The following is a 16832-nucleotide window of genomic DNA, read 5'->3' as shown; positions in this document are numbered from 1 at the left end:
AGCAGATGTTAGCTCAGGGCTAATCTTCCTCAAAATAAATAAATAACTAACTCCGCAAAAATATTTCTAAGAGTAGAAAAATATGAGTGAGAAGAATTACACTAAGTATAACCAGTGTTTGCAATGGGGTGATGAGACGGTGGGTGATAGCTATTTCTATAGGATTTCTCCTCCCTCTCTGCTTTTCCAGGCACAGGGGTCCCCCCCAATCCCAAGTTTAACTGTCCTCATTTCTGGCCATTCACCCAGGCCTGGTTCCTGGGAGTGAGCTTCTGATTGGCCGAGCTCCAGTCAGGTGTCCAGCCATGGTCCAATCAGATATGACCAAAGGGGCGGAGTCATCATGCCCACGTGGCTGCTTTGGGTCCTGGTTGTGGAAGAGCAATAAAGGGATCCTTGTAGGCCCGGTGGACATCCCCCAAAGTGCCCCTGTATTCTGTGTCCCCCCTTCTCTCCTCTGTGCTCAGGCGTCTCTTCTTAGCCAGGGTTCTTCCTCTTCCATAATTAAGGCTACTTAAGGCCACAGCCGTGGTGGGAAAGCCTCATGTAACCAGTCATTCCCAGGAGTCCCTCGTGGGCCACGGCAGGACAGCTCCCAAACATGTCACCTAAATCCTCCTTGGTTTCCCTGGCACCTGCCACAGGGCCACAGTTGGTGACAAAACGCCAGGCTGCTGGGCTGGCGCCTGACCAGGTGGGCATTTCTGGATTCGTTTTTTTGCTGGAGGAGAGAGGGGTCGATTCTTCTAGATGAACAGGTTCTCCAGCAAAACGTGGCCTTGGGAGCATTTAAATCAGAAAACACAAAGGTCGGGCTAAGAAAAGCACGATTGACTACACACACACACACACACACACACACACACACACACACACTGTCGCACGCACTCTTACCCCATCTCCGCAGAAATAAAGAAACAAAAGACTAATGTATCTTTTTTTTAATTGTCATTTCCCGGCTCCCCACTGCAGCTGCCCCCCACCCTTCCCTTCGCTGACCACTTTTACAGGCTACAGGGGACCAGGGAACAAAGGTGGGGCCTGGCACCCCCACTCCACTGCCAGCCCCGGAGAACAAGTCACAACTACCAATTATCACAACAATTAGCGCCCGTGCTCGGGAGATGGGCAGAGTGAGGAAAGCGGCCCAGCTCCTCATTGTCAGCTGGTCTATTTGGTGGTGACCTTGCTCTGGAGACGATGATACTCCTTCAGCCTGTAAACCAGATTCAAAACAAAGAAAAATGTAAATTAACAATAACAACGTGCACTCCCTTCAATTAATTCAGGCAGAGCTGGGGCGGAAGGGGCAGCTGTTTGTTAAGATGCGTGTGAAGTTGTCTTTTTTCTCTCCTCTGTTCCCTCTCCTGCCCTGGGCCTTCCTGCCCTCCAATCGGGATAATGTAATTAATTTATTTTAGGGGGAAAACATCGCTTGTCATTGTTGAAGACAAAGCGTTTAACGGGCAATGGGAGAAGTGAAGAGGCCTTGATGAAAACCCGGTGTGTTCACATTCAGAGCCATTTAAAAGAGTTTATAGAGTCATAAAATTCAAACAGAGGACCAAGGAGGCTGGGAGGTGGAGGCGAGCGCCCAGGGTGGTCGGGCTGGATTCGATGTCTCTCCCAGTCTTGGCTCCAAGGACAGGAGGCTGGCTCTGGGAGAAAACGGTGGCTCTGTGCCCAGGGCATATGTCAGGGAGAGGAAAGAGGCGCCTTCTTCCTGACCCCAAGCCCCGTGTGAAGGAAGCTGGTGATTAAGAACCCGGAGCTGGACAAACAGGCCCTCTGAACTCAGCTCCACGTCTTCCTAGCTGTGTGACCGCGGGCAAGTCACTGAACCACTCTGGGCCTGTTTCTGGAGTTGCAAATTTGTGTAAGATTTAAATGAGACAACCCAGGAGAGTGCCTGGAAGTGGTTAGTCTATGGCAGCTGCTGGTAAGAAATGCCCATTTGCCCTCGTGCAGGCCAGCCCCAGGGCCACGCCCCAGCTGAGCACTCGCTGGCAGGCACTGCCCTCTTCCTGCATGGGGGTGTCTGGGCTGCCTGCTTGATTTCCACCGACTCATAGCAAACTTTCACTGCACCTGTGAGGCAGGCCCGGTTAACAGCCCCACTTGTGACGCCCAGATATCCAGAGGGGGTCTGAGGGCACCCTGCAGAGTCAGCATTTGATCCCAGGTCTGAGTGGCTTCAGATGATGTGTGCCACCCCACTGTGCCATGGAGATCCACAGGGCTAAGATGGTTTCCAGCTGGCCCTGCAGCTCAGGTACGGTGACATGAAGGTGGGAGCTGGCCAGGGGACCTCCTGAGGCCCCTTCGACCTCTCGGCCCTTTCTCTTTCTAACCTGCCCAGAGGGGGGCTCCTGGTGGAGTCCCTGTAGCTGGAGAGGGTCGGAGTGACTGTCAGAGGCAAAAGGCAAGACCCAGGAACCTGGAACCCAAGTGCCTGGACCCTTTTGACTGTCACCAGTGTGCCTTCTGGCCCCGCTGAGAATGGGAGCAGGCTGGGTCCAAAGCAGGCACTGAGGATGTTGTGGGTGGAGGGATGGCAACATGCGGCTTGTCTAGGGCAGGGTGGTCAAAGTCCATCACAGCCTGCCCCCCGACACCTGCGGGGTCTGAGGACCCGTCAGGGGGTAGAGCTTCTCACCTGAGGGAGTTGATATTGATGAAACCAGTGGCATCGAGTGGCTCATAATCGCCCTGAACGTTCATGCTGCAAGGAGAGAGGGGGAGCCTGTCAGCACACCCCCGGCCTCCAAGTGCCTCTGGGGCCAGGAACAGCTCAGCCTCACAGACACCTGGGTGTTTCCCCAGCACTGGTCTAACCTTCCCTGCACCCCGCCTTTTCATCCCATTCCCGTCCAATTCGGGAGCCCTCCTCTGGGCCAGGCCCCATGCCAGGGGCTGGAGAGCAGGGCCTCATCCCCAGTCCACAAACAGGCAGGTTGAGTCCTGGCTCAGCCAGTGCAGGCCCCGAGAGGTCCTCCCACAGACCAGAGCCCTGCGCCTGTCAACCGAGGACACACACTGGAGCCAGCTCTGCCCTGGGGCTGGGGGGTGCTCTGAGAGGAGTATCCATACAGCTGATGATGTCCAGTGGCCCGAAGGCCCGGGAGGCCAGAGGGTGCACACCGGAACAGCCTTGGGTGTCACAACAGTGTCCCTCAGGCTTTCCGTGTAGGGAGACCCCAGCATTCATGGCAAGATTGGCCCACCAAGTCACCCTTCACCTCGTTTGTCCAATCAACGAGACCCTGTCGAACCCATCCTCAAAACCAGCACCCGCTCCACCCCGCTCGTCGTGAAAACCGCCCAGTCAATCGCTGCTGCCCTCAGCTGAAAAGACTTTTCTCCCTTCTATGGTTTCCACAGTCCAGATTCGACAGCCTTCATCTTGTGGGCCATTCTCACTTAGCCGTCCTTCGAAACCCTTCCGAACGGCCGTCATTCAGGTTGGGCGGCCCAGTGTGCATCCCAGCTCCACCCCCCCTGCCCCGCCCCGCCCCCTGCAGAGCTCAGGGCAAATATTCCCGTTCTTGGAGCTTCAGGCTCTCAATGCTATTCCTGGCTCCCCAAGAAATGATGCAGCTGGTCCCTGACACACGGTAAGCACTCACTTTACCTCATTCATTCATTCACTCATCCATTTCCTCAGGTGTTTATTAAGCGCCTACTACCTGTCAGGTGCTGTGCCAGGTGCAGAGAAAAGGAGAGCAAGAGAAGAACCGGGCCCACAGCGGGCAGACAGAAGCCGTCGGTCACCCGTCTGCCTTTGTTAATTACGACTGTGATAAGCTCTCTGAGGACAAGTGCAGGGCACTGTGGTCTCAGATCTGACTCACGCAGCAGCCTCCGGGGAGAAGGGGGTCCCTCCTCTGTTTCTCAAGGGCCCCTGGTCTGATCCTGTCTTGAATCAGCCCCTTGTCTTCACGTCTGCAGAACTCCAGCCTCGGGACAAAGCAGTCTCAAGGTTCTCAATGACAAGAAGGTGGCCTGTCCCCTCAGGAGCCTACTCCGGAGAGGTGAGATTGGGGACGAGGAGGGCAGAGGGGATCTGCCTTTTCCCAGACCCCGAGGCTGTGCCTCCGACGGGCTCTCTTGGACTTGGACTCTTTACAGCAACAAATGGGGTCCCTGCGCCCGGCTGCCCCGCGACTTCTTCAGGACGTGGCTCCCTTGCCCTCCCCCCACGCCCTCGCCCTGACCTTCATGGGGCACAGCGGACCCCCACGCTCCCACCCCACCCTTCTCTCCACCTCAACTGGCCCCTCCGCTGCACAGGTGGCTGAACCCGCAGGAGCTGACCAGCGAGTTCCCTGGAAGGGGAGAAGACGCCAGTCTTCAGAGGGGCTGCCAATCGCACCGCTCACCGGGCAGAGGAAGGGCTGGATGAAACTAAAAGCATCAGCCTCCTCAAGTCACTTTTACAGACCTCGCTTGGGATGATAAACGATGCTTGACACAACTCCCCCACCACCCCCCCCCAGCCCCCTGCGAACCGTCGAACAGGCTTGGACCCTGGCCTCCCTCCCACGGTCTGAATCGCCTGTCCCCTTTGGAAGGGCCCCCACGCTCAGCCCAGGCAGGAAGCAGGGCTTGGAGCCCCCTCCCGCGCCCCCACGTGCATCTCTCCTCTCGCCTCCATCTCTCAGGCGTCACAACAAACTCTCCCTCTCCCCTCCCCCCAGATGGCCCAAGCAGCCCCTGCAAAGGAGGCCCACGGCCAGGCACAAACTTGTCCCATGAGGCTGGAGAAGCGCTCCCAGAGGTGTTCCTCAGGAACTGAAAAACCTCTTTTTAAAACTGTGGTTTGAGGTGTGTGTGTGGGGGTGCGGTGGAAAAAGAGTTTACAACGATTTTTTTTTTACCTCCCCCGACGGTCTACAGAAAACCTCTGAGCTTTTATTCTTGTTCATTCGAGTGGCTCTGACCTGCTCTATAATTACGTTACTTTCTACCTACTGTGCCGCGGCATTTCCAGCTCTGCCGCCTCTCGCGGCTTCCTCGCTGGTCCCTGTGACGCTGTCACTCAAGGGCTTTCAAGTCAGCGATGTAGAAATCAGAAAGAAAAGAGAAATGGTCGGAGACACAGTGAGAATAAATGCTCCCGCTTTTCTCTCTTTTTTTCCCCCCTTCCCTTTTTACTTTATTCATTTAATCTCCCTGAGTGAGACTCTAAGGCTTAATGAAGGGTTGGACAGATTATTAGAGGCTGTTGATTTGGAGGGGGAGGGAAGAAAGAGCCAGAGAGAGAAAGAGAGAAGATAATTTGACATTTACCCCGACTGATCTAAACTGATTCGGTTATATTTATGGCTTATAAAGTGTTTAGAAAGATGGAAGGGGGGAGAAACTCAACACGGTGAAGAGAAGGGAGAGAGTAAAATAATATTGACTGCCAAACAGAACTCGTGCTTTCATTCCCAACTGGCCTCCGCGAGGGGAGAGCCAGCCTGAGCCGGGCCTGGGACTGGAGTCGGGCGGGGGGCTGTCTGTCTCACAGGGGTCTGTCCCCACCACTCGTTTGGCCAGGTGACCTCCAAAGAGAGGCCTCGCTCCTCGGTCAAGGCCACTCTTATTCACGACGCAGACACAGGTGCAGCTAATAGGCCATGGCTCCCTGTGATCTGCCGCTCTCGCGGTGTTCTCAGTGCCCTCGGCCTGGCCTGTGAGCGAGGAAGCTCCTCACAGGTCCCTCCTCGGCTCCCTTCTCATCTCAGGCTCGTCCTTCCTAGGAAGCCTCCTCTTGGCTTCAGAGAACGTGGAGATGTCTACCACTGGCCAGCGTCTTCAACCCACGTTTCTCCCCAACTCCACACCCGTGTGTCCGGCAGCCTATTGCAAAGAAAACTCACCCTCGGGACGTCCACATCCAAATGAGTGATCTTTCCTCAAGAACAGTGCCTCAACTCAAGCGACTGCCACCAAGGCACCCAGCTGCTCATGCCAAAGAAACCCAGGGCGATTCTGGACCCTTCTGTCTCCTTCTGCAGCCAAGCCCTTTCGATTCCACCTCCTAAATATGTGCCAACTCCATCTGCTTCTCTCTATTCCTAGAACCATCAACCTGGGCCAAGCCGCCTGCATGTCCCACGGGGTGCCCCTCTATCACTCTTGCCAGCCCCCACCTCGCTCAGATCCATTCCCCAGAACAGTCAGACGGACCCTCGAAAACCACAGGTCTGATCACGACCTTCCCTGTAAGATCTGGCTCCAGGCCCCTCGCCCCCGGTGTTCTCGTAGCGCCTGGGATGTTCTGGGCTCTTCCAAGGCCACGCCATCCCCGAAAACTCCCCCCGCCCCCTCTCCACCTCTCAGCGCCTTTCTTTGGGCGCCCAGCTCCAAGACGACTCCCTCAGGGAAGCAACTCCACACCCCAGTTTCTGTGCCCAGCCGGAGTTTCCTGCGCCTCCCCACAGCCCAATGTCACCTGTCCTCCTTCTGCATCAGGGTGGCCATTTGGTCGGTGCCTTTCTCCCCACGTAGCCTGTAAGTTCCACGAGGGCAGAGGTGGCGCCCACACTCTTCAGGTCCCTCCTCGCCCTGCACGTGCTCAGGTCACCGTTCTTGAGAAAGCAAAGCCAGCCAGAAGGGACTCTGGACAGGAGGGTCAGTGCCTGGCCGGGGCTGCTGTGGGGCACCTACCTGACCAGCTCCTCGTTGTAGAGGGACAGCGGAGACTCCCGGCCGAGGATGTACACCTGGCCCTTGAAGACGGACACCTGCACTTTCCCTTCCACGCGCTCCTGCGACTTGGCGATGCAGTGGCGGACGAATTCACACTCAGGGCTGTGCCAGAAACCTGAGGGGAGGGCCAGCCAGGGCGCTAGGGAGGCGCACGGCGCAGGAAGGCCACCCGGTGCCTCGCGCTGTCATGGGAGACCGTGAGCCCAGGAGGGCAGGCCAGTACCTGCCTCTTCCCTGGTGAGTTTGGGCACAACGCGCACTTGTAAACAACCACATCAAGGGACAAGCCCGCGCGACTGACCTGTAGCCTCGCGGGTCTCCTGTGGGTAGAGGGGTCCCCATCCCCGCAATGCAGTCACCTCTCAACCGTCAGGAGGAGGGGAGCCAACCCACTGCTTCGTGTGACACTCAGGGAGCGCCATGAACTGGGTGCTGGGGACACAGTGGTGAAGGGACCCCTGTCCTCGCCCACAGGGAGCTCAGTTTTACAAGGGCAGCAGGCAGTGGTGGGCAGGAGACCTCAGGCAAGAGTCAGGTCGTGTCAGTGGGGGCTGAGCGATAGGGGTGCCGAGCACGGGCAGCTGGGGTGGTGGTCTGGGGTCAGGGAGACCATGTATGTAAGGCCTTCACACCTCTGTGCCTCTGTTTCCCCATCTGTTGAGTGGGGATGACACAGTAGCCCCCTGCCAGGACTTGTGGGCTTACTGCTCAGGGCCTGCTGTGGACACTGGTGTCCTGGCCAAGAGCCGGGAGGAGCCTCACCCTCCAGGATGGGCTGGCACCTTGGAAGTCACTCACCTGTCTCCTACACACCACTAGTATTTTCATCCGCAAATATTCTATTTTTACATAGTAGGCACAGGCGTGGTGTAAAACCTTTGAGCTGGACAGCTTAGTTCTGAGTTCACCTAAACGGCCTACGGGACAGACTCTCAGCCTCCCTTTCCTGGGGGAGGAAGTGAGGCTCAGGGCCCTGGAGAAACTTCTCCAGAACGGCATGGGCTGTCGGGGGGCCCAGAGCTGACTTCAGCTGGCCCAAGTTGTAAGGACTCTGCTTCCTAGGATAATCGTGGAGCTTTCCTCTCTGTGGCTGGGCAGGAGGTGCCTGAGAAATGTGCTTCCTCCTCCTTCCACCCTGCGCCCCCTGACCCCTAAGGCCAGGGAGGGCTGTGTGCTCAGGCCCACTCTGCCCACTGTACCCTATGGACAGTCATCTCCTCTAGTCTCTGCTGCGGGAGGCAAGGAGCGAGGGGACGGCAAGCAGGCCAGGGCCGGGGTGGGGGAGGGACAGCGCTAGGGGTAGGGTTTCTCTGAAACGGAGCTGGGAAGGTGAGCCCACCTGGGCAGCTGTGGGGCCAGATGGTGCGCGATCTCCCGCCCTGATAAAGGGCAGGGTCAGCCCGGGGTCTGCGGCTATTGTCGGAGGCCCGGCCTCCAGGGGCACCTGCTCTCCGTGGGAAAGGGGAGCTGGCCTTCTCAGGGATGGGCCTGGGGGCTTGCAGAGCTGGGGGAGGGCGGGGCAGGGCGAGAAGAGGTTGGGTCCTAACTCTCCAGTGTCCGGCCATTTGAGTTCACATCCCCGCCCCACCTTGTCAAACAACATAGCCTCTTCGTGCCTCAGTTTCCTCGTTTGCACAATGACATAATATTACTAACTGCTCTCCAGGAGGTGGTGTGGATTCAACGAGAGGATGCAGGCAGGGCGCTGAGCATTTTGCACTCGCGATGTGAACCTGAGGACCTCTGCCAGGCCTTGCTACATCCAGGGAGACAGACACCCAGAGAGGGAAAGAGCCTGTCCAAAGGCACACAGCAAAATTCTGAACAGCCCAGGTCTGACTGAGCACTCCTGACTCTAGGCCAGACCCCTGTGGGAGGGGACACTGATGGCCCCCCACCCACTGCCATGCCCCAGTGTCCTGGGCTTGGCCATTTTTGTAAGTCAGGATAATTAGACCATTTAGTTCTCAGGCTGGAAGACAGGCAGGAGGTGGAGTCAGCAATTAGGGGCACAGAGACCCCAGAGGAGCACCTGGCCTGGGCTTACCTCAGGATCTCCCACCTCCACCCCTCGGGGGTTCTCCATTCAGATTTCTTTTCCCAGCAGACCCAGCCTGGGGTAGGGGACAGTGAGCCTGGTGTGCTGCATGGGGGAGACCCTGCATGTCCCAGGGGTGGGGATGCACTGTGGGTGGGGCCTGGGGCCGGGCCAAGCTCTGTACCAATCGAGATGGCAACCTTGTGCATGATTCCCATTTCACTGCTGAAGAGACTGAGATGAGGGGAGAGGAGGTGAGCGATGCCCCCTAAATGAGATGCTCCGCTGGGCCCCTGCATGGTCCCGAAGCTGGGGTCCCGCCAGCATGACCCAGTGGGGTGGGGCCAGGGTCTCTCAGGATAGAGGCTGCTCCTGGCGGGAGGGGGTCTGTACAAACCACATCTAGGCAGACCAGGAAATCGAGGGAGGGGGCGAGAAGAGAGGGAGATGGACCATGGCATCTAGAACTGGGGCTGAGGCAGGAGAGCTCTGTGCCTCAGTTTCCCCATCTGTGCCTCAAGACCACAGGGGCTCTAAGGAAGCCAAGTGCCACAGCAGAGTGGCAGGCTCTACTGCTGGGGAGCTAGACAGAACTGGAAAGAGACCCGGCCTGGTGCCCTTTATTTTACAGGAGGGGAAAGCGAGGCTCAGGGAGGAGACAGACCTGCCTCAGTCTCCTGCACTCCTTCACGCTGGGCACCGTTCTAGATACTTCACACATGCTCATGCATTTAGTCCTCTCTATGAGACAGGCAGAATTATCATCCCCACTCTTCAGATGGGGAAACTGAGGCACAGGAACAAGCAACTTGTTCACGCTAACCCCTGGTCTGTGACATCTATGTAACCCTAATGTGAGAAATCACATCGAACAGCCCCTCCGAGCTGTGCGGGACAGGCTGTCACCTGAGGTCACCCTGACATCTGTGGGGGCCTAGACGTCAGGGGCCCCGGGTAAAGGTAAGATTAATAATAACCACCTGAGCTAAGCCACTGGTGCCCTCCCCTCTTCCCCGTCCCCTCCACTCTGAGGGTTTGCTCCCTTTGAAACCTCCTAGTCACTGTAAGTCATTTGGGAATTTAGACGGCTCGGTGGGTGACAGAACAAGAAGGCAACCCACGCAGTCTGGAGCAGAGGCACTGAGCCCGTGGCCAGGGCCAAGCCGTGCCCCACACCCAGCTCCTCTGTGCATGCTGTCACGCCCCTTGATCACCCCTTGCTAATGGCCCAGCCCACCTTCCCGCCCCCCAGGGATCTACCAGAGTGGCTGGGAACTTGGCCTCTGAAGCTGGCCTGTCCCGGGCTCAAAGCCACTGCTCATCAACCACGGAACTGTGGACAAGGGTCTTCACCTGCCGGGCCTCAGTTTCTCCCCTCTGTGCGGCAACGATAGGGAGTGCCCATCAGGGCCCTGCAGCAAGGGGGGTGGCAGGCATTCTACCCTGGGGAGGGAGGCCGGCCGCCTGCCCCCGGCTCAGCCTCCACGAACGACCACCCCCTCGCCGGAGCAGGAGCAGCCCCGGCAGGTGCCCCCCGCTCCACCGCAGCCTGCCATGGCTTAATGACTCTCCCACTTTGTAACCAAAATCCACCTTTCAGCGTTGAAACCCCACCGAGCAAGAGCCCGCGGGAGACAATGGTATTTAAACACCTGTCTGTACCTGGGAAGGGGGGCTTGGCTTCCAAGCTGCCGGGAACAATAGCAGGGAGAAATAACACCAGCCAACAACCACTGACTGCCCCCCAAATCCCAAGATGAGGGAGATTAGGAGGTTTCAAAGGGAACGAGCCCTCAGAGAGGAGAAGGGAAAGGCGAGGGCAGTGAAGGCTCCTCCCACGTGGCTATTATTAATATGAACTTTACCCGGGTCCACCTGACATCCAGACCCCCACAGATGTCAAGGTCGGCCTCAGGCAGCAGCCTGCCCCCCCGGTAGCTCAGAGAGGCTGTGTGATGTGATTTCTCACTGGGGAGATGTGAATATTATGGAGCGGGGTCAGCAGCTTCCTGGAAAGGGCCAGAGAGTAAATATCTTAAGGTCTGCGGGTCGTGCGGCGGCAACACTCAACTCTGCCATTGGCTCTGGAAAGTGGCCACATCTGTAAACGAATGAGCGTGCCCGTGCCCAAAAGGCTATTTATGGACACTGACACTTGGCCTTCCTATAGTTTTCACGTATCATGAAATAGGATTATTTTTAAATTTTTTTCCCCCAAACATTTGTAAATGTAAAAACTATTCTTAGCTCATGGGCTGAACAAGAGCAGATGACGGGCTGGATTTGGAGGCCCCTGTCATACAAGATGAGGAACAGATTTGGAGCCAGGACGCCTGGACTGCAGCTTTGCGACAACAGGTAAGGCACAGACACAGTCTCCTCACCTATAGAACGGGGACCTGCCCAGACCGCATGCTAACGTCACCCACGGGTCATTCTACGCCTGAGCTGGGCATGGGACCGTCCTGGCGATTTCCCAGTTACGACCTGGCTCATTCAACTCTCAGGGCAGAGTTCTCGGTCAAGGTAGGCTTTCCTCCTCGCTTGAGCAGTTCATGTCGCAGCTCCAGGTTCTGCCCAGAGACGGCCCGGCCTGGTGTCAAACCCAGCCAGGCCACTTGTAGTTGCATAACTTTGTACAAGCTCCTTCTGCTCCGAGCCTCAGTTTCCTCATCTGTAAAAGGAGCTGGCTGTGGCTCTCCTGGGAATATCAGGAGGACTTCTGGGGGTGGCTATATCCCCACACGGTGCCCAGCACCCAGAATGTGCAGGATAAAGGTTGGCTGCCTCACGGGTGACAGCTGATGCTTCCTTGGCCTTGCTGGAGTCATGCAGATGACAGGTGGCAGAGGCATCCGGACACCTTGGGGAGACTGGCGCATCTCCCTCGACACCTTGTGAACAAGCCAGGTCCCCGCATCCCTTCCTTGCTGCCTCATTGCTGCCCTCGCTGGACCCCCTTCAACCTGCATCTTTTGGGCTCTCCCTTGAGGATGGCAGTGGGCAGGGCGGGCCCAAGGAGGGCACCGGGCGGTTAGGGAGGACAGAGGGGCGGTGGCAGATTCTACGCACCCGTGTATACCAGCTCCGCGAATTTCAAGCCCAGGCCTTGTTTGATTTTGCGCACTTCCCGATCCATGGTGAAGGCCTCGATGTCTAAATGAGCGTGGTAAAGGATCGTCCCCGCTGGGGTCTCGTAGATACCTAGCCATTTTTCCAGGCAGGGGGAAAAGGAGAAAAAAGAGAGAAACGCATGAAACCCAAACTGTCAGCAAATGACAAAAAAAAAAAAAAAAAAATAATGACTCGTCTGACAGGAGACAAGCCGGTCGGACCCATTCACTCCCAGCTTGCAGCAAAACGCATCTGTCATTATGTTCATGCTGGGGCCACGACAGTCCACTCTGGGGCTTGTGGAGAAAATGTCTAGATGCCCCCCTTTGAAGAGGCCCTGAGACGCTGGAAAATGACAGGGTTTCGGAGCCGCTCCCCCCTCCTCCCCAACGCATGCCCACCGGCCCGCGCCTGAAAACCTGTAATTAAACCAACTACGGTGGAGCCCAGGGCCCCAAATATCCCTTCCTGCCTTCCACTGGGGAGCCGGGGGGCGGGGATGGCCGTGCACACACACGCCGTCTTCAGCCAGCAGCTCCCCTGCAGCCACATCTCTGCAGATAAACCCTGATGGGTGAGGTGGTGGAGGGCTTGCAATCGCCTGGGCTAACTCCACTCTACAGATGGGGAAACTGAGCCCAGGAGGAGAAAGGACACACCCGAGGGGGAGCTGGAAGCTGAATCTAGGCCCCCGAGTCCCTGACCGGTGTCGTCGCTCACTCCCCTGTGGGTCAGCTGGTGACGGGGTGAAGGTGGTGGGAAGACGGTCTCGCTCAAGCCCCCTCCTCGGACCTCAGGCCCAGTCCCTCCCTTTGCCAGACAACCTGCTTGGATCAGATGGTCTCTGAAGTGACTCAGAGGCACCTGGCCCCGCGCTGAGTGTGGTCCCGGGAGGAAGGTCCGACCAGCAGCGCCACGCTAGATCTGAGGACCCCGAGGCACCAAGCAGCAGGACTGCCCATGGGCACACGGCCAGACTCCCTCCTGCCCCAGCAGCGCGGCCTCTCGAACAAAGTGCAGGGGTGCTCACAGAGCTGACCATGTGCACACCTGCCCCGCACCTGCTGTCCCGATGGAGGAGAGGCCATAACGGCCCCATCCCCACAGTGCCACCCTGAGAGGTGCCTTTCTTTCCACCACATAACCTTACAGCGGCAGAGGGGCCAGGTGCCAGTTATCCTGAAGGCTCCTGCCATCATCTTCCCACACTGGCCGCTGTGTGGGACAGAGAGGATCGGCACACACACGGTCACGGCAGCACCATGCACCACAGCCAAAAGCTGGCAGCAACCAAGACGCCCGTCAGCAGATGACGGATAAACAGAATGTGCTGTATACACACGGTGGAACATCATTCGCCCTTAAAAAGGAAGGGGATTCTGACACCTGCTACAACATGCATGAACCTGGAGAATGTCATGCTAAGTGAAATAAGCCAGACATAAAAGGACAATTACTGCGTAATTCCACTGATATGAGGTCCCAGGAATAGTCAAATTCTTTTTTTTTTTTGAGGAAGATTAGCTCTGAGCTAACTGCTGCCAATCCTCCTCTTTTTGCTGAGGAAGACTGGCCCTGAGCTAACATCCGTGCCCATCTTCCTCTGCTTTATATGTGGGATGCCTGCCACAGCCTGGCCTTCTGAGCAGTGCCATGGCCGCACCCGGGATCCGAACCTGTGAACCCCAGGCCGCCAAAGTGGAACATGCACACTTAACTGCTGTGCCACCGGGCCAGCCCCTGAGTAGCCAAATTCTCAGAGACAGAAAGTGGCACGGGGTTACCAGGGGCGGGAGGAGGATGTGGGAGTCCGTATTTAATGGGTGCAGAGCTTCAGTCTGGGAAGACAAAAAAGCTCTGTGGACGGACGGTGGCGAGGTTCACAACAATGTGAACACACTCAATGCCACAAGACTGTGCATTTAAAAATGGTCAAAGTGCTAAATGCTGTGTCATATATATTTTACTGCAATTTAAAAAAATGCTTTCAAAAAACTCCAGAAACCGGAAAGGAGATTGTTTTCGAATCTGGAGTCCAAAGGGGACGTGGGCAAGGCTGAGTCTGATATGACCAGCCGGAAATTTCCTCTTCTGAGAGCTTGTCTAGTCTTTGATCTTTATGTCTGGGAGTCACAGAAATGTCAGAGCTCGAAGGAAAGGCCCTTTAGGATCACCGGGTGCCATGTTCTCGTGTCCTCCTAACTTTTAGCTGCAAACCCATTATTCAAACACAGTCTCAAGCAGAAGCCCAGCATATAGACAGGCAGGCCAGGCCCTGCTGGTGGAGCAGAGGCCCCTCAGCAAACCCTGGGCTCCACCAAGAAGTCCTTAATGCTGAGCTGGTCCAACACACCAATCTGACAGATGGGAAGACTGAGACCAGGAGGGAAGTGACTTGCCCAGAGTGAGCTGAGCCAGCCTCTGGATCTCCCGTCTCTGTTCCAGGATGCCTCTCAGGGCCTCTGGCAAAGTGACCCAGTGCTCACCAGAGCATGGAGGGGAACATGCCAGTCTGAGGTGCTGTGGCCGAGGAGGAAAGCCTGGGTTCCCACTGGGGCTCCGAGGGGTTCCCAAGCAGAAAAGAGCCTCTCTGGGGGTGTCTCCACTGGCAAACCCTGATATCCTGGTCTCGGGGGACGTGTGTCAAGCTCCATCCAGAGACCAGGTGCTGATATGATTACAACGTGCCACCGAAGAGCGTTTCCCGTGTCACTTGTGCGGCCACAGCTCTCGGGCAAACTCTGCTGTCCTGATCCGGCTGTGACCTTTTGTCGGGGGAATGGCCTCCCTCGCAGGAAAACACCAAAGTCCCAAATTTATGCAGCAGGCCCAAGCCCTGGCCTCCCTGGGGACTTCCTCAGGCCCTCAGTGGTCTCATCGCTACTCTTGTAAATACAGCTCGACGGGCTCTGTCATCCGTTTCTGCAGAGTGGCTCGGAGCCACAGACCAGAGTCGGGCAGAAAGACTGACAGAGGTGGAGACAGATGGACGGCGGAGGAGAGCCACTGCTGACAGCACGAGAACGAGGCACATCGAAAACCCACGAGGAGCAGATAGGAGAACTCAGCCCGGGAGCCGGGTCACTCAGGGAGGGGCACGTGGTGCCACAAACAAGTGTCTCCCAATGGCCCCAGACCATGGAGAAAGCCGCGATGGTTCAGCAGTCTGATTACAAAGACAGACCTGTGCTGACGCCTGAAAATATCTGCGCCAAAATGGCAGAAATAACCAGAAAGTTAAAGGGGCAAGTTTCCAATTATCCTAGAAACTTTATCACCAAGAATAAAGTAATTCCCTAAGAGCCACCTAAAGCAGGATACCGACAAAGGCATATTGGTCTTCTCATCCTGGCTCATACTAGGAACTCAAATTTTTTTTTTTTTTTGGTGAGGCAGATTGGCCCGGAGCTAACATCTATTGCCAATCTCCCTCTTTTTGCTTGAGGAAGATTGTTGCTGAGCTAACATCTGTGCCAGTCTTCCTCTATTTTATGTGGGATGCCTGCCACAGTGTGGCTTGATGAGCAGTGTGTAGGTCTGTGCCTGAACCCATAACCCCCCAGGCCACCGAAGTGGAGCATGTGAACCCACCCATTATGCCACCAGGCCAGTCCATGGAACTCACTATTTTTTGGATTGGAAACGGGCCTTTTAATTATTAGTTTTGCTGCATTTTGGAAAAATCCAGAAACTTTCAAAGCCCGTCCTTCTGTTGGCACGATAGTCACAACAGCGCCACCCCGGGCAGGCCAATAACAGGAGCCTTCCTCATTTTTAACTCCCACAGAACCTGGCGGCCTCCTTGCTTTCCTGTCCTCAGCAGGGCCAGCTGCGGGCATGGTGCAAGCTCTATTTGCAGGGCTGGGCCTAGGGACCAGAAGTTTTACGCAACTTACACTTTTACAGAGAGTGCCCAGCTCAGCTTTGCTGTGTGACCTTGGCCAGCCTCAGCCCACTCTCTGAGCCCCAGGCACTTGTCTGGAAAACAGAGAAGGTTACAAGTGTCTGTTGCTCTTCCTTCTAACTTCCACTGAGCCCTGCCTGAAGGTGAGTCCCCAGACACACCGGCTCCCTGGCGTGGCATGCATAGTGAGGGTTTTGTCTCCAGACAAACTATAGCCAAAGCCCCAGTACCACCTCCCAAAAGTCCAGAGAGGGGGCGACACTGGTGGTGTGCAGGGCGCGGGGAGGACATCTCTGTTTTCCAGCAAGGAGGAGGATGACTTGCCCAAAGCCCCCAGCTGCTGGCCCGTCACAGCCGTTTCCCCGGAAAAGAGCCAAGAGTGCCAGTGGGCCGAGCTGCCCCTCCTGAGCCCTGAGACCCGGCTGCGCGGCCGTCGGCCCTCCACGCCAGCCGTGGGAAGAGTCATGGCACGAAGCAGGGCACAGCCGCGCAGCACACCAGCACAATGAATGCCCCTGCTCCTTCTCTTAGGAGGTGTTAAAGTTAATTGTGACTCATCAGAGAGCTTGTTTTCAGGTTGCTGCTGTCGTGTATGTGTGTGTGTGTGTGTGTGTGTGTGTGTGTGTGTCTGTATCCTAAAGATCCTCCCTCTCCTCTCCACGGGGGTAGGTGGGTACAGATGATTTCTGTGTATTTCTTCTGGAAAAAAAATGACTTTTAAAAAAACCAGTGACAGAAACCTGATGCTAAAAGACCATGGATTTCGGGCTTTTGACAGTCGGCATACAAACCACTGCGCAAAAAGAAGGAGGAAATGACAGCTGAGTCTCCGTGTTGCCGTGGAGGAGACAACAGACATCTTCGGAATGACACGCACAGCGGCTCCAAGTGTCTATTTTCATCTCCCCGTGTTTACAGGAAAAAGACAGAGGTGTCAGCAGTTCTCTGCGGAGCGGCTTCCATCACACCGTAATTACTGCCGAGGAGGAGGGGGCAGAGCGAGGAGCTGTGGGTCGGGGGTGGGGAGAGTGGACCAAGGGGGAAGAGGTGGGGACCCAAACAGCTGCTGCTGCTTCCGTT

At 56.5% G+C, this 16832-nt stretch overlaps 1 protein-coding gene across 4 annotated transcripts in view; it reads right to left on the bottom strand.

Moving 5' to 3' along the window:
* Positions 1-926: 926 nt before the first annotated feature.
* Positions 927-16832, bottom strand: part of ASS1 (argininosuccinate synthase 1) — a 53960-nt gene continuing 38054 nt past the window's right edge. For 2 of the 4 annotated variants that reach the window (XR_011432625.1, XR_011432624.1), the window contains 4 exons: positions 11807-11938; positions 6440-6811; positions 2657-2722; positions 927-1216 (listed from right to left, as the gene is read on the bottom strand). Coding sequence is in view for 2 of the 4 variants with exons in the window: in XM_023629146.2 (XP_023484914.1) it covers positions 1171-1216; positions 2657-2722; positions 6655-6811; positions 11807-11938 (401 nt within the window). In the remaining 2 variants the exon portion in view is untranslated. The remainder of the gene's footprint in view (positions 1217-2656; positions 2723-6439; positions 6812-11806; positions 11939-16832) is intronic. The other 2 variants (XM_023629146.2, XM_001499340.7) reach the window with 1 other exon arrangement.

The sequence above is a fragment of the Equus caballus genome, chromosome 25, assembly GCF_041296265.1.
Source record: "Equus caballus isolate H_3958 breed thoroughbred chromosome 25, TB-T2T, whole genome shotgun sequence".
NCBI classification, from domain to species: domain Eukaryota; kingdom Metazoa; phylum Chordata; class Mammalia; order Perissodactyla; family Equidae; genus Equus; species Equus caballus.
This window is presented reverse-complemented; position numbering and strand designations above follow the sequence as displayed.